This window comes from Herpailurus yagouaroundi, unplaced genomic scaffold, assembly GCF_014898765.1.
Source record: "Herpailurus yagouaroundi ecotype Mexico unplaced genomic scaffold, PumYag 213, whole genome shotgun sequence".
Classification (NCBI taxonomy): Eukaryota; Metazoa; Chordata; class Mammalia; order Carnivora; family Felidae; genus Herpailurus; species Herpailurus yagouaroundi.
The window spans coordinates 15,928,390-15,947,421 of NW_024412444.1; the positions used below are offsets into that span (position 1 = coordinate 15,928,390).

Sequence of the window (19,032 nt, forward strand, 5' to 3'; positions counted from 1 at the left end):
CTGCCCACAGCTACACAGTAAGTCAGTGTTGTACCTGTGATTGGAACCCAATCTGCATAACTCCAGCCTTTCCCTCATGGACCCCGGAACTATCACCTCCTCCCTTACCTCCATCCCCTGACCCATGAAAGCACACCAATCCCCAGCCTCAGGGGAGACCCCATGCCCTCCCTGCTAGTGGCCTCCAATCTTGTTTGCTGGCTCCTAGACTTTCCCAGTGTCCTGGCTTCCCCAAGCTCCAATCCTACCTATCTACTCTTCCCTCACCACGCCCTGGACCCCAGCGTGGCCTCAGTCCATGTGGGAACTCTGGTTGCCCCACAACCCAGCATCCTGCCACCCTTCCTGCCATCTCCATGAAGTCATATCTCCCTGCAGCTGGACCCCTTTCCTCCAAACAACCCAGGCCGCTCTGTTCTCAGACCTCTCCCTTTTCTGAAGGGGCTTCTTGGGGGCTGTCCTGCTGGGACCTCCATGCTCTCTCTTTGCCAAGCACAATGCCCCCGGACACTCAGACTCCTGTCTTACCCCAGCTCCTTGCCAGTGGCCATAAGACCAAGCCAGTGAGACCTGGCATTTCTCCTTTCCCCGTTCCCATGGGTCCCTGACCCCCAACTCTGTCCCAGAACTCCTGAATTCCTACACTTTGCTGAGAGGTGGCTACCACCTCTCCCCAAAGAGGAATAGCCCCCTGGCCGATGTCACCCCCATGTGCATCCCCCTTCACCCTGGGCTGGTCACCTGTCACACTTAGGGCTTTGCCCAGTCTGTCCAGTTAAGCACCTCCTCTGAGTGCTGAGGTTTCCAGTCTCACAGAGTGGTCCTTATGAAGGGGAAGGCTGCACCCCTCGCTGGCACACCAAGCCTCTAATACTCCCCTGCTGCCTATAGGATGGAGGCTAAGTTCCCCTGCGTGGCCTTTGTGGCCTTTCCTGCTACTGTCCAGGCTCCTGTGGTCAGCAAGTTTCAGACAGTGTCTGGGTTCTAGTCCTCTCTGCAGTAGGGCCTTCCCTGGTTCCCTGCCCCCAACCCGCTTGATCCCTTGCCTTTACCCTGGCCCAAGGGCAAAACTGACACTGCCCAAAGCAGGTGCAGATCTGTTTGGCCAAATCTGACACAGGCCTGGCATGATCTGACAAATCCTGTGTCGGCCTGGTTGAGAGAGGAAAGGAGGGCAAGGCCATTACTTGCCTGATATTGTGCTGACCTTCCCTGGACAAGCAGAAGTTTGCATAAGAGAGGTCACCAGAGTCCCTGTGTCCATGTGGCATAGCAGGACACCGGCACATGCAGGGTGTAGCAGCTTGTGTTGGCGCCCTTCCTGGTCCCCTCCCTCTTACAACTTTCATGCACACAAGGCCGACTTCCTTGCTGGTACTCCAGGCCCTGTGCAGAGGGCGTTCTTCCCCCAGATGGCCCGGAAGTGCCAGGCCTGCACCATGGCTATCGGGAATGTGAGGATAAACCCCTCGTCTCCCTTATCTTCAAGTGGGAGGGCCCCAAGGCACGTTCTGCATTGTGTCCCAGAGCTCTCCCATGTAATGGGGCCCCGGTCACCCACAGTGGCCATCTGCTTAATAACATACTTTTCACTGGCTGCTTTCGTTTCTCTGTGTCACTTCCCCTTGCCCTACTGCTGTTTCCCAGAATCACCTCCCAAATAAATTACCCCTGAATCCTTTCTCGGGGTGAGCTTCTGGAAGAACCTAAACTAAGATATGCAGCAAACTAAGATATGCATAAAGAGTCTCACACAGGCACACATACACATGCAGCAGACACATACAGCCATGTAGAAGTGCTCAGTGACACGGCCAGGCACATGTGGTCAGTCGTACTCAGACACGCACACATATGCGTGCACACACAGATACGCTCATACTTCTAGACACACGGACACATCCTCAGTCATGACGCAGACACATGCACACACAGCTAGGCACACACCTGTGTCCGTTCCACGTGTGCTAGAGAGGGGACCAGAATGAACTGACCGGACCCTCCCTCCAGAAGCACAGAGATCCTCAGAAGAAGACCCAGGCCCGGTAGCCACAGAAGCGGAGGATCTGGCCTGAAGATCTCAGCAGCTTGAGCCCCATGGGGCCCGGAGGAGAAGCAGCCTTTCCTTCTACCTGTGGAGGGTGGGGGCATTTGAGCCAAGGGTAGAGGGTAGGATTTGCCCTGAGGGCTGAACACTGGGGTGTTCCAGGCAGAGGGAATAGTGTAGACCAGGCACAAGGGTGGGAAGATCTGGCCCATGAGGTGGGATGGGGTATAAGGCAAGGCTGGAGCAGGGACAGAGCAGATGGGCTGTGGAGAACCTTGCCTTATTCTGACAACCAGAGGGGAGCCATGGATGGGTTTTGACTGAGGGAGCACACGGCAAGCCCCAGGGAATACTGACAAGTGTAATCATCCCACATCTACGTCAAACCCCTTCTCGCCTCCTCGAGGACCATAAGACAAGTCCCATCCCCTCTGGAATTCAGTGCCTCCCTTGCACAGGTGGATGCTCAGGCCCCACACATATGAGTAATCTGTTGGGGGGTGAACCTACCTGGGACCCAAGGATGACTCACCACGGGAGGCCTTTGTCACCTGGGTGAACCTCTTGGCTCCTGGCAGCTGGGATGGGAGGGGCCAATCCCCAAGGAGCAGGGGAACAGATGGGTGGAAACTAGGCAGTGGAGGTGAGTCCACACCAGGCAAGCTTGTCACTGCCCACCTTAGCCCAGAGGAGCTGTGTATCTCTTCCATCCCATAACTTGCCCTTCTGGGGCCTGGGATGCCATTTCTCTGTGGAAGACCTGCTTGTCCTTGAACCCCCCTTCCCACATGCCTCCTCCTGGAAGCCTCCCATATTATCCACAGAGGGACACCCCAGTGCTGAGCTGGATGGAACCCCTCAGAGGACACTCACTGGGCTCAGCTTGCTTGATGGCTCCTTCTATCTGATTCCCCTGATGAGCCAGGCACAAGGGCTCCTGTGTCCCTGACCCTCCATAATGTAGTGATCCCAGAATAGGGCTAGGCACACAGCTAGTACCTCACAGATGCTTGTGGAATTGAATTTCCTGCTACCAACCTAATAGAAAGCCCTTCTCTCTGAGTCCGGGCATCACTGGGGCCCTTGAAAGGGTTTCCCAGTGTCGCTTGGGTCCAGTGAGTCGGGTGACTGAACTGTCAAAGTTCTGGTGACCTTTCCCTGTGTCAGGCCGATGATGAGTGCCCAGCACTGCACTGGGCAGGGTGACCCAGCAGGGTATGGTTCCTGCTCTACTGGAGCTCATGTTCCCCAGGAAGATGCACAAGAAAGCAATTGCTCATAATCACCCTGGAGGATGGAGGCAGGAGAGGGTCCCTGGGGTGGGCCCGGAAAGAGGTGTCTCTGAGGGGTTAATGTTCAGGCTGAGACCTGAAGGTCCATGCATGAGACAAGCCATGATCTCAGAGAAGGGCAGGCCAAGCAGAGGAAACAGTCAGTGCAAAGGTCCCTGGGAGGGTCTGAGCTTGGAGTGCAGGAGGCCAGTGTGACAAGATGAGGAAGGAGAGACAAAGGAGGTCTGGCTAGGCTTGCCTCCAGCCACTTCCCTCAGGAAGTCTGCCCAACTACATCCACCCATTGAGACCAGAAGGGCCTTAGAGGTTCCCTATGGATGTCCTTATTGGACAATAGGGAAACTGAGGCCTGAGTTCCCCTCAGAGCAAGTTGGGACCAGAGAGCAAGTTGGGGTCAGAGTTGAGACTTGTCTAGTCTTTGGTCCCTGGCCAGAGCATCATAGGTAGGTGAGAGCTCCCTTTGAAGGCAGGGCAGGGATGTCCAGGTCCCCACTGTGCCCAGGACTTCTTGGTGAGTTACCAGGACCATTACATAAGAATCACCCAGACCCATGGAGTCAGACTCTACAGCTGGCCTGGAAATCAGCATTGAAACCAACTATACCCTGGATTCTGGAAACCCTGTGCCCTAGGCCCTCTGAGCAAGCTCACACCCTTTGATGGCCAGCTGGGAGACTCTTCTACAGTCCTGCTTCTTTTTTTAAAATTTAATTTAATTTAATTTAATTTAATTTAATATTATTTAATTTTTTAAATGTTTATTTCTTTTTTTTGAGAGACAGAGACAGAGACAGAGAGTGAGTGGGGGAGGGCAGAGAGACAGGGAGACACGGAATCTGAAGCAGGCTCCAGGCTCTGAGCTGGCAGCACAGAGCCCAATGTGGGGCTCGAACTCATGACCCATGACATCATGACCTGAGCTGAAGTCAGATGCTTAACCGATGGAGCCCCCCCCAGGTGCCCCTCTACAGCCCTGCTTCTCACAATGATGGGTGATGGAGGGGGGACATGAAACTACAGGACACACTGGAGCATATTCCTGACTATCAGCATGACTTGGAGTGAACTGGTCCATCATCAAAACATTAATTTGATATTAAAAAGATATTAGAAGAGAAGTAGATGCCAAACCGACTTGACTAAGATAAAATATGAGACAACAAAGGACTTTCTAGCATGGGGTCAGTCACTTCGGGACTCTTTTGGCCCCCATCTCTGCTTGCTGGGGGTTAAAGTCTTAAGACCCTTTTAAGTTACACTGGGGCCTGAACTATGTAAGGGTTCTTAGTTTTTCCAATATGTGTTAGAATTAAAGGTTCTGGCTGTGCAGGCACACAGACTTGGGTTCTGATCCTGGCTCCCCACTTACTAATTCTGCACCTCAGTTTCTCCATCAGTAAAATGGACAAAATACTGCATCACTCCTGGGGTTGGCACTAAGACTTCATGTGGCATTTGGGGTACAGTGACTCTGATATATTAAAGTTATCAGTTATTTTATTTCTGACCTTATTCGAGGCCAGTTCACTGCACTGCAATTCAGGATTCCCTGGAGGGGGGAAATCCAATTGCCTTCTGACTCTGGGCCCCTGACCCCAGCTTCTCACTCCAAATTCTCTGGGGGCAGCCAGCAGAGTCCTGCTATGGGGCCCAAGGGGCTGTGGCCTGCATCTTCCCGTCTTGCCCACATCTCTGGAGTTGTGCTGGTAACTCCAACCACCCCCACTCCTCCAGCTGGGCAGTGGGGCACCAGGACAAAGAGTTACCTTGGCTACTGTGGACTGGGTCTATGTTCCCCGTGGCCTCACCAGAAGACTGAAGTCCAAAACGCTCAGTGACTTGCCTAAGACCACAGAGTCAGTTCATAGTCTGGGGCTGTGCTGTCCAATACAGTGGCCACTGGGCACATATGGCTATTACATTGAAGTTAATGAAAATTAAATATAATTTACAATTCAGTTCTTTAGGCACAGTGGCCACATTTCAAATGTTCAATAGTCACATGTAACCAGTGGCTATTGTATTAGTGTAGATGTAGAGAACATTTCCATCATCACGGGAAGTTCTCTTGGTCACTCTGGTTTAGAACAGCTTGGGCCCAATGGCCTCACCTGGGGATCTTGTAAGACACTGGTACCTGGCCCCACCTGCAAAGGTTCTAAATGGCAGCCAGGGCTGAATACTGCTGCTCTGAAGCCCTGTCAGCATTATCTACCAGGAAGGTTCTCACGTTTGAGTTCAGACCTTTGATGGCATTTGCACCCCACCCCCAGCCCACCTGTGCAAAGCCAGGGCCAGGTGGCCTCAGTTTTTGGGGGTTTGTTCTATCATAGCTGGGCTGCCCTGGGTCCTTCTCTTTTCCCTGCACAATGTGAAGGGGAGGGCCAGCATCTTCCAAGGGTTTGCTTGGGGCTGTGAGAGGGAGGGCATTGGTCATGCTCACGGGAGGACTCAGCACACAGAGGCGTCCACATCTGACTTGAGTGGATGGTGTGGCGTAGTGACTCTGTATCTTCACACCTCCTGGAAAGTGGTCCCAGATCCACTGACATCACCATCCCCAGGAATTGCCATAGCAGCTCTAGTCATGCATTCACTGTTTGCAATGTGGAAGGACAGGCTCAAGGTGGACGCTCACCTAGAGGGACACCCAGTGTCCCCACGGGTGTGGGCTTCTTACCAGAGTAGCCAATGCTGTTGGATGGAGGAGTAGGCCTGAGTGAGGACGAAGGCTTGTGGCCCCTTAAACCCCTCCTGCTTTGGGGTATGGCCTGTATTTAGAGAATTTTGGCTTGTAGGGGTGTGCCATTTCCACAGGGGGTAAGACTGAGGCCCAGAACTGCAATGAGACTTCAGAGGGAAGGTCCTCCTGCAGGGGTCACTCCCAGTCCTGATAGCGTAGCCTCATCTGTGAGGGGTCTCTTTTGGCTCACCTCAGCCCAAGGAGGGGACAGACATGTGGCTAGTCCCCTGACCCGTTGAAACTGTTCCCCATGATTCTTGTCAACACTTGTGTCCTTATAATCTGGCCCTACTTCTGAGGCCATCCACTTTGTCCCTGGTCTCCAGATACTCTACCCTCAATCCTGTCACCAGACCTTTGCCTAGTCTGTTCCCTGCACTGGAATTGTGCCCATCCTCTCTCCTGTCTACCTATGCCCTCTTTGTGCTCTGAAGTTCAGGTTTTCCTGCCCCCACAGAGAAGCTTTCCCCAATTACCTTAATCCCTTCCCCTTCTCTCCTGCTGAGAACAAGTCCCACCCTTCACAGACCTCATTACCTTTTCTTTTATTTTTTTAATGTTTATTTATTTTTGACAGAGAGAGACAGAGCATGAGTGGGGGAAGGGCAAAGAGAGAGGGAGACATAGAATCCAAAGCAGGCTCCAGGCCCTGAGCTGTCAGTAGCACAGAGCCTGACACGGGGCTCGAACTCACAGACCACGAGATGATGACCTGAGCCGAAGTTGGACGCTCAACCGACTGAGCCACCCAGGCGCCCCAGACCTCATTACCTTCTGTGAGCAATCTTGTCACGATTCATTTACTTAATTGGCAAATATTTACTGTGACCCCACTCTCTCTGGGGCCCTTTGCTGGGTGCAGGAATATAGTCACATCCTTTCCCTGGAACTGATGTTCTTTTTTTTTTTTTTTTTAACGTTTATTTATTATTGAGAGACAGAGAGACACAGAGCGTGAGCAAGGGAGGGGCAGAGAAAGGAGGAGACACAGAATCTGAAGCAGGCTCCAGGCTCTGAGCTGTCAGCACAGAGCCCAACGCGGGGCTCAAACTCACAAGCTGTGAGATCATGACCTGAGCCAAAGTCGGTTGCCCAACCAACTGAGCCACCCAGGCGCCCCTGGAGCTGATGTTCTAAGAGGGGAGAAGATAACAAACCATCAAGTCCAGCGTGCCAGATGGCAATGCCACTTGTGGAAAATAAAATAGAGGGAAGGCAGGTTGGCATTTTAAGTAGGGTGGCCAGGGAAAGCCACACTGAGAAGGTGACATACAAACAAAGTCCTGAGAGGAGTGATGGGTTGAGCCAAGTGGACACAGGGACAATAGCCAATAAAAATTCCTGAGATGGGAGAACGCTTGGCACATTCCTATTCAAGGAACAGCAAGAAGACCAATGTGGCTGGAGCAGAGGCAGTCAGGGGAGAGAGGTAGGAGCAGAGGCAGAGAGGTGTCAGCGAGATTGTGGGAACAGAGGAGGTATGTGATGTGGTTGAGGTCACAGTAAAAAGTCAAATGTATTAAGTGGCAGCTCAGTATCCAGCTCTGATACTGATTAATAGCTCACGGAATCCTTCCTCCCCCATTGTGGCAGGTATGTTACAAGTATTTTACAGTCAAGGACATGGAGGTTCAGAGAGATGGTGTAACTCCTGGTAGGTCACCCAGCATGAAGTTGGCAGGGCCTGGGCTCACCCCAAGATATGCCTGACACTGGGACAAGCCCTGAGCTGCCGTGCTCAGTTTCAAGCCAGGCCGCAGTGCAGGACTGAGTAACAGAACTGATGGGGCTTTCCAGGCATGGGTTGGACTGGGCTATGCAGGTGGGTGTGATCCCTACCTTTCCTCCTGCTTTCTCTGCCCCACCCTGAGGTGTTGGCTTTTGGGCAGGGGGTCTGGGAGTGATGACAGGGGGACAGTCTCTTGCAGGGGTGCCTACCCATGGGCTTTATACCAGGATAGAAACATTCTTGCCACAAGGGGGCTTGAAAAAGAAGCTCTCTTCTAGTCCCCCTCAACATTGAGGCCAGCAATGTTGGCTCCTCCAACGTTGAGCAACTTGAGGGACTCCCCCAACATGAGGGACTTAGATAGAAATGGAGTCCAATCTGATGGAGGTGGCACAGGGTGGGAGCTATTCAGTCAAACAGGGGAGGCACCAATCTTGGTTTATGCAAGTTGTGCCAGTGGTGGATCCTGGCTTGTCTCTATGGCGTTGGCGGAATGTGGTGTTGCAATTTTTGGAGACTAAATGAGCCAGAGTGGGTGGGGCACCCCCAGCTCCTCTTCTGATGGGTAAGGATAGAAAATAGTGGGATCTGGAAAGACCAGGGAGGATGAGTAAAATCTTAGAGTGCCTGTAACTTTGAGCAAGCGTGACATTTGAAAATCATTTTACAAAAGGGTTTCTCTAAATTCAGTTTTGTAGACTGTGAGCTTCTATAGACCAAGGGTGTTCCATAGCTAAAATTATACAAACAAAACAACAAAACAAAAACAAAAAACACTAACAATAACAACAATAAAAGAACTCTGAGTTTAATGGATAGATTTTTCTGTATTTAATTTTTTTCCTTAATTTTTTCACCTTAAGTGTTTGCATAGCAGGCAATAGAATAGCTGAATAAGGTGAAGTTGGTGGGAAGACTTGAAAATCATCATTTGAACAGTGTTGAACAACTTCTGGGTATATGAATGATACAATACTTGAATTTTTAAAAATGTTTTTGAGAGAGAGTGTGTGTGTACCACCCACATGGCTGAGGCAGAAAGAGACACAGAGGATCTGAAGCGGCTTTTGCGCTGACAGCAGAGAGCCTGATGTAGGGCTCGAACCTATGAACTATGAGCTATGACCTGAGCTGAAGTCGGATGCTTAACTGACTGAGCCACCCAGGCACCCCACAGTAAATGTTGTTTTAAGGAGAATTTTGATATCTAAGTTAAATGAACCTGAACATTTGTAATGTAAAGAAACCTATACCAAATCACCTTGAAAATGAGATTAAATGTATCTCCGTTTCTTCTTTATGGCCCCAGACTTTTCAGGTCCAAAGGAGAGATCCACTCCTCTCCATGCCAGCTATCCACATGTGCCTTTTTCTGAATATGTTCTGGTTTGAAGGTCCACGTAGACACCACCTTAGGTCTCAGGATGTAGTAAGAAACCTCAGGGCCTGGCGAGATCCTAATCAGTGTTGGAGTCTGGCCAAACTGGCCTGTCCAGGGGAGGTGACAGAAGGTTCCTGAATATTGCAAAACATCCGGTCCAGGTCAGTTCCAGGTTGGGAAGATGCCCGGAGCAGGGCTGAAGGTCTAGACAAGGACAGCCTGGACTTTCCACAGCATAAAGTGAGCAGGGATGGCCTCTAGTGGCCAGACCCCTAGAAAGTCTCCTTCTCTTTTATTTTTTAATTTTATTTTTTATTTTAATTCTAGTGTAGTTAACATACAGTGTTATATTAGTTTCAGGTGTATGATATAGTGATTCAACAATTCTATACATTATTCAGTGCTCATCATGGTAAGTGTATCTCTTTACATATTTCACCCATCCCCCTACCCACCTCCTCTCTGGTAACCACCAGTTTGTGGGTTTTTTTTTTTTCTTTGTTCTTTTGTTTGGTTTCTTAAATTCCACATATGAGTGAAATCATATGGTATTTGTTTTTCTCTGCGACTTATTTCACATAGCATTACACTCTCTAGATCCATTCATATTGCTGCAAATGGCAAGATTTCATTCTTTTTGATGGCAGAGCAACATTCCATTGTATAAATACAGCACCTCTTCTTTATCCATTCATCTACCGATGAACACTTGGGCTGCTCGCATAATTTGGCTATTGTATATAATACAGCACTAAACATGGGGAGAGGCCTGTATCTTTTCAAATTAGGTGTTTTCGTATTGTTTAGGTAAATAAAAATATGGTAGTTCTATTTTTACTTTTTTGAGGAAACTTCTGTTCTCCACAGTGAGTGCACCAGGTTGCATTCCCATCAACAGTGCTTGAGGGTTCCTTTTTCTCCGCATCCTTGCCAACACTTGTTGTTTCTTTTGTTTTTGATTTTAGCCATTCTGACAGGTATGAGGTGGTATCTCATTATGGCTTTAATTTGCATTTCCCCTATTGATGAGTGATGTTGAGCATCTTTTCATGTGTCTGTTGGCCATCTGTATGTCTTCTTTGGTGAACTGTCCATGTCTTCCACCCATTAAAAAAAAATCTTTTTTAATATTTATTCATTTTTGAGAGAGAGAGAGAGAGAGCATGAGTGAAGGCGGGGCAGAGAGAGACAGAGACACAGAATCTGAAGCAGGCTCCAGGCTCTGAGCCATCATCACAGAGCCTGATGTGGGCTTGAACCCATGGACTCGTGACATCATGACCTCAGCTGAAGTCGGACGCTTAATCAACTGAGCCACCCAGGCGCCCCCAAATTATTTTTTTAATGTTTATTTATTTTTGAGAGAGAGAGACAGAGCACAAGTTGGGGAGGGGCAGAGAGAGAGGGAGACACAGAATCTAAAGTATGTTCCAGGCTCTGAGCTATCAGCACAGAGCCCGACGTGGGGCTCGAACTCATGAACAGTGAGATCATGACCTGAGCCGAAGTTGGATGCTTAACCGACTGAGCCAGCAGGGTGCCCCCTTCCACCCACTTTTTTTAAATGTTTATTTTATTTATTTATTTATTTATTTATTTATTTATTTATTTATTTATTTATTTTTTAATTTTTTTAATGTTTTTATTTATTTTTGAAGGAGAGAGAGACAGAGCATGAGTGGGGGAGGAGCAGAGAGAGAGGGAGACATAGAATTTGAAGCAGGCTCCAGGCTCTAAGCTGTCAGCACAGAGCCCGATGTGGGCCTCGAACCCCACGAACTGTGAGATCATGACCTGAGCCGAAGTCAGACACTTAACCGACTGAGCCACCCAGGCGCCCCTTAAATGTTTATTTTTGAGAGAGAGAGACAGCGTGAGCACACAAAGTGGAAAGGGGGCAGAGAGAGAGAGGGAGACAGAGAATCCAAAGCAGGCTCCATGCTGTCAGCACAAATCTGGATGTGGGGCTTGAACCCATGAACCCATGAGATCATGACATGATTCTAAGTTGGTCGCTCAACTGACTGAGCCACCCAGGTGCCGCTGCCCATTTTTAATTGGATTATTCAAATTTTTGGTGTTGAGTTGTATAAATCATTATATATTTTGGATACTAAACCTTTTTTCAGATATGTCATTTACAAATATCTCCTCCCATTCAGGAGGTTGTCTGTTAGCTTTATGGATTATATTCTTTGCTGTGTAGGAAGTTATTAACCTGATATAATCTCAATACGTTTAATTTTGCTTTTGTTTCTCTTGCCTCAGGAGACATATCTAGAAATGTCTCCTTTTCTTTTAGAGATGGAATTTATTTTTTTTTAATTTTTTTTAACGTTTATTTATTTTTGAGACAGAGACAGAGCATGAACGGGGATGGGGCAGAGAGAGAGGGAGACACAGAATCGGAAGCAGGCTCCAGGCTCTGAGCCATCAGCCCAGAGCCCGACGCGGGGCTCGAACTCGCGGGGCTCGAACTCACGGGCCGTGAGATCGTGACCTGAGCTGAAGTTGGAGGCTTAACCGACTGACCTACCCAGGCGCCCCTAGAGATGGAATTTATAAACCCTTCTCAGGTCTGAGGAGTCCGGAGAGGGCCAGGCTGCATCACGAATTCCCTCCAATTATAAATGGGTAAACTGAGGCCTGGAGCAGAGGTATTCCTCTCCCCCATCGCCCCCGCCTCCCTCAGGTCACAGGTCACACAAGGAAGTAGCAATAACAGAATAGAATCTAGGTTTCTTCACGTATGAATGTGATTCAGAGTGACTGGTGTTCTTTTAAGTTGACACTTGTTTGTTTTTCTTAATATTTATTCCTGAGAGAGGGAGAGATTGTGAGCGGGGAAGGGCAGAGAGAGAGGGGGGTACATTGGATCTGAAGTGGACTCACTGCTGACAGCACAGAGCCTGATGTGGGGCTGGAACCCACCCAACCGTTGGATCCTGTCTGAGCCAAAATCAGACACTTAACAGACTGAGCCAACCAGGCGCCCCTAAACCAACACCTGTTTTAAGTTCAGAGAAGTGAACCATTTAAAGAATCTCTGAGGGGCGACTAAATGGATCTTAAGGTATTGGGGGAACACCTGGCCTCCGGGGCCCTTTAAGAGGACAAGGCTACAACGACCCACGTGTCCTCCGCTTCCGGGATACTTGCTACAGGTGGTGAATCCCGGCTCACCCTCAAGGTATATTGGGAAGAGTAGTTCCACTTTCCGGCCGACGCATGGCGGCGGCCGTCTTGAAACTGCATTTCCCAGAAGGCTCTGCTTACCGTCTCAGGAACCGGGCTATGGGCCGGTGGACAGAACTCCTCATCCTGGGTTTTTTAATTTCTTAGGGGATGAGTGACGGTGGACAGAGGCCTTTGGCGGCGGTGTTCGTGGGCTGCCTGGCATGTAGGCGCTGCGCGCTGACACTGTGGAACCATCCACACAGCTCTGCTTCCGGCCGGGGGCAAAAAGCAGAGGCGCTGCGTCTCCTTTAATCGTCGTGGGCGGGGCGTGGCACCGCGACCCGCGTTGCTATTGGCGGCGGTTGGGGGCGCGGAAACTGAACCTGCCGCAACGGCCGACGCTGCCTCGTCCGGCGCCTTGGGCGCCCCGGGCCCGCCATGGCTGCACCCTGCCCTGTAAGTTTTTGCCCGCGGATCTGCCCGGCCTTACTTTCCCCGCCCGGACTGTGGGCGCCTGGCCGGGGCGACGGCTTCGAGGGGGAGGCCGGGTTCCGAGCCAGTTCTCTCCGGTCCTAGTTTACTGTCTGTGCAGGGGGCGCTGGGTGGGGACACGTAGTGAGCACCTTCTGCGTGCCAGACCCTTTGCGGGCTCCCGGAGCCGACCAACCAGTCCCTGCTCCCAGGATTTGCATCCTAGCGGAGGAGACACTAGTACTGGTATGTTCCAACTGGAGGTCAAACCTGGGGTTAGCGCAGGGCCTCCCTTGGGCTCAGCCTCGCCATCCTGAGCAGTGGATAGCTGGGTAGGGGCCAGTTTAGCGTACCCCTTTATCGGAAGGGCAGCCTAGGTCTGCAGCATGATCTGGGCCCGGCGCCCTGAGTCTAAGGTTCCTCCAGAGGGAAGCACTCCAAAACTCCTCTTTCTGGCCTTTGGGCTGGGTTGAGAGGAAGACTGGGTGGTGCCTGTTGGCACCCTTAGGCGTGTGGGGACTTGAGCAGAGGGCCCAGGCATAGGATCCAGGCGTTTTGACCCCTAACCTAGTGCCCTTCCCTTAAGTCCCTCCCCACTTCCTTCCATATATAAGCCACCTTTGGGGGAGATGAGGAACCACAGAGCCTGGTGGGATGAGGTGGGAAGGGTGTTGGGAGGTTTCAGGGGCCCTCTGGTCAGAGGTGGATCTGAACTTGCTTCTTCCCACTGAGCCTAGAGGTGAGCATTATCTTACCCTTGTTCTCCCAAGAGGTTCAGGTGAGGCAGTTGCTGTTCTGTTGGGGGCCCTCCCCCAGCTGCCACTCCCTTTCATGTTGAAAAGGGGACTCTGGCAGGTGTGCTGGGGGTGGAGCTGGGCACAGGGCCTTTATTCTGGTTACAGCTCTGTGGAGGTGGCAATGGCCTTGCTCTTTCCCAAGGACATTTTTCCCCCCAAGGGGAGGTTTTGTGGGCCTCCCTGGTGTGCCTGAAATGCTTTTTTGAGGTTTCTGATATTTGGGGTAGGAGGAGATGTTTGCACAGCAGGGCTGTGATTCTTCAAATGCTAAGAAGCTGCTGTTGAGTGGACAGTCCCTGGAATATTATCTCCATGTCTTCCTAAGCAGTGACCTAAACTACTGCTTTCTTGACATTGGGCTGAGTGGAGATGATGGAAGCGGCCCTTGGGGCCTGTCCAGGCTGACCTTTGGGTTCACAGTGGGACTGAGGGTACGGAATCTGAATCCTGAGATGCAGGTTGCTGAAAGACTCCCCATTTTCTCTCTTTGGTTCTTTTAGAAAAATAGCCTTATTGGAATATTATTCACATGCCATAAAATGTACCCTTTTAAGATGTAAAATTCATTAGTATTTAGTACATTCACATTGTTGTCCAATAATCATCACTATCTAATTTCAGAACATTTTTGTCACTCCAAAGGGAAGCCTGTACTTATTAAACAGTCACTCCCCTTCTCACCAATCTAATTTCATTCTCTATAGATTTGCCTATTCTGGACATTTCATATAAATGAATCAGACAAAATGTGGCCTTTTGTATCTGGCTTTTTTCACGTAACATTTTCCAGGTCCATCCATGTTGTAGCATGTCTGTTTCTTCATTCCTTTTTACTGCTGAGTAATATTCTATTGTATGGAGAGATCACATTTTGTTTACCCACTCGTCTCTCTTTTTTTTTTTTTTAAGTGTTTATTTCTTTTTGAGAGAGGGAGACATAGAATCCAAAGCAGGCTCCAGACTCTGAGCTGTTAGTACAGAGGCCGACATGGGGCTTGAACTCACGAACTGTGAGATCATGACCTGAGCCGAAGTCAGAGGCTTAACCAACTGAGCCACCCAGGTGCCCCAACATTTATTTATTTTTGAGAGGGAGAGCATGAGTGGGGCAGGGCAGAGAAAGGGAGACAGAATCCCAATCACGCTCTGCACTGTCAGCACAGAGCCCAACTCAGGGGGCTCAAACTCATAAACTGTAAGATCATGACCTGAGCCAAAGTCAGACGCCCAACCAACTGAGCCACCAAGGTGCCCCTTTTTACCCATTCATCTCTTGATGGACATTTGGGTTTGTCCACGTTTTGGCTATTATAGATAATATTGCTATGAACACTTGTGTACAAGTTTTTGTGTGAACATGCTTTCAATTCTTTGGGGTATTTACCTAGAATTTGATAACTTTTTGAGGAACAGTGAGATTTTTTTGTTTAAAAAAATTTTTTTTAATGTTTATTTTATTTTTGAGAGAGACAGAGACAGTGCAAGCAGGGGACGGGCAGAGAGAGAGGGAGAATCTGAAGCAGGTTGCCGGCTCCGAGCTGTCAGCACAGAGCCTGACGCAAGGCTCGAGCTCACGAACTGCAAGATCTGAGCCGAATTCAGACGCTTAATCAATTGAGCCACTCAGGTGCCCCGCAAAGTTTTTTTCCATAGTGACTTTTTCCATTTTTTGGTTAAGATTATTTTGTCTTTTCTGGCTGTCTCACATTTTCGTATGAATTTTAAGATCAGCTTGTCAATTTTTGCAAAAAGTGGCCCCCGAGATTTTGATAGGGACTGTGTTGTATCTGTAGATCAGTTTGCATTTTAACAAAATTGTTTTTTAAACTGTTACCATGGATATTTTTGCATTCATCTAGGTCTTTTAAAATTTCTTTCAATGAAGTTTTACAGGTTTTACTGTGTAAGCCTTTATTTCTCTTGTTAAATTCTTTCTTTCTTTCTTTCTTTCTTTCTTTCTTTCTTTCTTTCTCTTTCCTCCCTCTTTCCTTTCCCCCCTTTATTTCTAGATTTTTTTTTAAATTAATCTCTCCATCCAACATGGATCTCAAACTTATAGCCCTGAGATCAAGAGTCATATGCTGTACTGACTGAGCCAGCCAGGCACTCCTCTTTTTAAATTATTTCGAAGTATTCTTTCTCACGTGTCATAAATAGAATTGCCATCATTTTTCAGATTGTTCATTGCTGGTGTATAGGATCGATATTTGTATGTTACTCGTGTTTGTATCCTGCAACCTTACTTAACTGGCTTAGTTTTTTTTTAATGGATTCCCTAGGATTTTCTATATCCAAGACCATGCCTTGAGCATTTTTTAAACTCTTCCTATTATAGGAAGAGTCTTGGCCCTGGGGTCAAGCCCATCCTCCTCCACATTTTCACTCATTTGACCCTGGCTGTCCCACAGGAGGACCCCTCACTGGAGAGGCATTTTAAGGGCCACCGAGATGCAGTTACTTGTGTGGACTTCAGTCTCAACACGAAGCAGCTGGGTAAGAGGAGGCGTCTTTTCCTAGGCCCTAGCTTATGAGCTGAGAAGGCTGATTTTCTACCTGGGAGGTGTGGTGTGGGGGAGGTAGGGCACAGTGAGAACCCGGGTGCTTTGTCTAGACCTGCATCTTGCTTCAGCTGGTCAGCTGTCTGGGTGCTGGGGGCTTTGTGAGCTTCATTCTACATGGCAGAGGTTGGGGGCCTTGCCAAGGTCACATAGGCTTTGAGGGTGGGACCAGCTTCTGGGCTTTTCACTGCATATATCCCAGCCACCTTTTGGGTCTGGGTTACGGAATGGCCCTAAACAGTGCTTTCTTTTCCTTGGGTCCTCCATTCTGTTGTCCATAGTATTATGGGAGCATCCAGGAGAAGGGTGTGGAGTAGAGCCGGGTACGCCTCTTCTACCACTGCCCTTGCACACCAGCTGAGTACCCCTGCTCTTTGGCCGCTTGGGGATTCATACACAGCTGTCATGGCTGCAGCTTTCTTGTTTCTGTGGACAAGGCTCTCCCTTCATCCTATGGTCAAGGTCCCCTGTCAGAGGCTGTTGGCCTTGTGATCAGTGTAGATTAAGAGCAAACTGAAGTTATGTGACCTGTCTTGGGGATCGCCAGGCTTCTGATTGATGTGGGCACTCTCAATGGTAAAAGGCCCAATTGGATTGGACTGGCTGCCCTGTGTTGGGAGGACTTGCTCTCTAGAGCCCTTAGGGTGTGACTGTGCGGGGGCCCTGTGGAGGATAAGTTTTCTCAGAGGCCATGGGTTGCAGCCCAGGGCTGGCATGTGAAGAGCATCTCTTGGTCCGGCTCCCATGTGGGCCTGCTGCTCGGGGAGCTGACGACCGGTAGATTCTCCAAACACCAGCTCAGTGGTCACTGGAAGTGTGGCCTGTCCCCTGCCCCCTTACCCCTTTGTCTTGCTGAAGACTCAAGGCCCACTGGACCTGAGGGTCACAGCGTCCCTACTTTCTCAGCCAGCGGCTCCATGGACTCATGCCTCATGATCTGGCACATGAAGCCCCAGTCACGCGCCTACCGCTTTGCGGGCCACAAGGATGCTGTCACCTGTGTGAACTTCTCCCCTTCGGGACACCTTCTTGCCTCAGGCTCCCGAGACAAAACTGTCCGGATCTGGATACCTAATGTGTGAGTTATAGACGTTGAAGGGCTCATCTGAGCTTGGGGCCCTGGTGCCAGAGCTATCCACACTCAGGTCCCCATCCTGGCTCTGGACTTATTGTAGTGGGACATCTGCTCTGCTTCTGAAGAGGTGCCATCAGAAGCTGGAGCTCCAGCTGGGCCCCTCCCCTTGGTGTTGGGAGAGGGATTCTGGGCTTACTCCAGCCATTCTGGAAGGGGTCCCATCTTGGTGTTGTTCACACATGGGCAACATGTGGGGCACGGGTGCACAGGCCTGTGTCAACTTGGAGGGGCTCCTGAGGAGTGGGGAGAGCTTTGATGTGCTCATGGGCCCTTGTGTCACTGTTACGGGTTTCCTGAGTTGGAGTATCCACTCCTGCAGCAAAGGCGAGTCCACTGTGTTCCGGGCACACACGGCCACAGTGAGGAGTGTCCACTTCTGCAGTGATGGCCAGTCTTTCGTGACAGCCTCCGATGACAAGACAGTTAAGGTGTGGTCGACTCATCGCCAGAAATTCCTGTTCTCCCTAAGCCAGCACATCAACTGGGTCCGCTGTGCCAGGTGAGCATTGTCCTGTTGAGACCTGGAGCTTGAGAGGTACAGAGACGCTGCCAGGTGCCAGTATCATGACCTTGGGCAAACACTTTCACTACTCTTTTCTATTCCTGCGTCTCCGCTTCCTCATTTGTGAAGTGGGAACAAAGACGTTGTGACATTGTAAATTATTGAGAAGCTTTAAGCTCAGAGGTGACAAGTGCATTGGTCCTTTGCCAGCCGTGATTGGCCGCCCTGACAACTGTGCTGATGAGGCCCAAAGCAAGTCAGAAGGGGCTGTTTATGAGCACTAGCAACAACAGGATGATGTCACTGCTGCCTCTATACGTTTTCTCTTCACTCTTCATGGCAGCCCTGCAGGCTAAATGGTGTCGTTCCCATTATGCCGATGAGGATGCTGAGGCCCGGAAGAGTGCGGTTTCTGGTGGGGTTAATGGCAGAGCTAGGGTTTGAACCTGAGTCTGCTTCTCAGAAGTTGATTTTGCTTGAGCTGCCAGTTGGGGATCCAGGCTTCTGAGGGGGCTGGTCTGGAGGCCGGCTCTCCCTTTTGTGTGGCGGGGGGCAGTATGTAGATTCGGGGGGCCTGGGAACAGGATAACGGGGCTGATGGTGGGCTTTGGACCACCTTCATGCTGCTAGCATCAGGGGTCACCCCACGCGGTGTCGTATGCCACGTGCAGTGCTGGGGGTTTGCGCGCACAACGCTGCTCCCTGCTTCCCGTGAGGTGGGCACCATTCTTACCCATCTCACAGAAGGAAAGCCACTTGGCTGGGATCACTCAGGGTCAGAGCAGGGTGTGTGGCTTTGGCTGGTTCTGGGATCGGGGGGTGGGCAGTACAGAGAGGTGGCTGTGGAGGATAGTTGTGCAGCACCCATGACAGTGGTGTGACTTGTGCCCTGCCTGGTTCAGGTTCTCTCCCGACGGGCGGCTCATTGTGTCTGCCAGTGATGACAAGACTGTCAAGCTGTGGGACAAGACCAGCCGGGAGTGTGTCCACTCTTACTGTGAGCATGGCGGGTAAGTCACCAGACCCTGTCCACCACCTGCAGGACCTAGTCGTGAGGGGCCCCAGTGGCCTCATGTGGAACCACGTCTCTGCTGCTCTCTGTCTCTGAAGTTTTTCCTATGTGAATGGGAGGTTCAGCCTCACTCACATCCCCACAGATAACAGGAGTGTTTAACTTCAAGGCCTATAATTCTTGGGGCC

The 19,032-nt window shown here is 50.2% G+C and overlaps 1 protein-coding gene across 3 annotated transcripts in view; it reads left to right on the forward strand.

Annotated features, from left to right (window-relative positions):
• POC1A (POC1 centriolar protein A) overlaps nt 1-19,032 on the forward strand; it is a 93,501-nt gene that overhangs the window by 6,109 nt on the left and 68,360 nt on the right. The window contains exons 1-5 of one of the 3 annotated variants that reach the window (XM_040454912.1): nt 12,718-12,825; nt 16,046-16,130; nt 17,102-17,273; nt 17,650-17,829; nt 18,735-18,842. In XM_040454912.1, the coding sequence (XP_040310846.1) occupies nt 12,808-12,825; nt 16,046-16,130; nt 17,102-17,273; nt 17,650-17,829; nt 18,735-18,842 (563 nt within the window). In that variant the 5' untranslated portion in view covers nt 12,718-12,807. Of the gene's footprint in view, nt 1-12,717; nt 12,826-12,988; nt 13,087-16,045; nt 16,131-17,101; nt 17,274-17,649; nt 17,830-18,734; nt 18,843-19,032 lie in introns of those variants that run through there. The other 2 variants (XM_040454913.1, XM_040454914.1) reach the window with 2 other exon arrangements.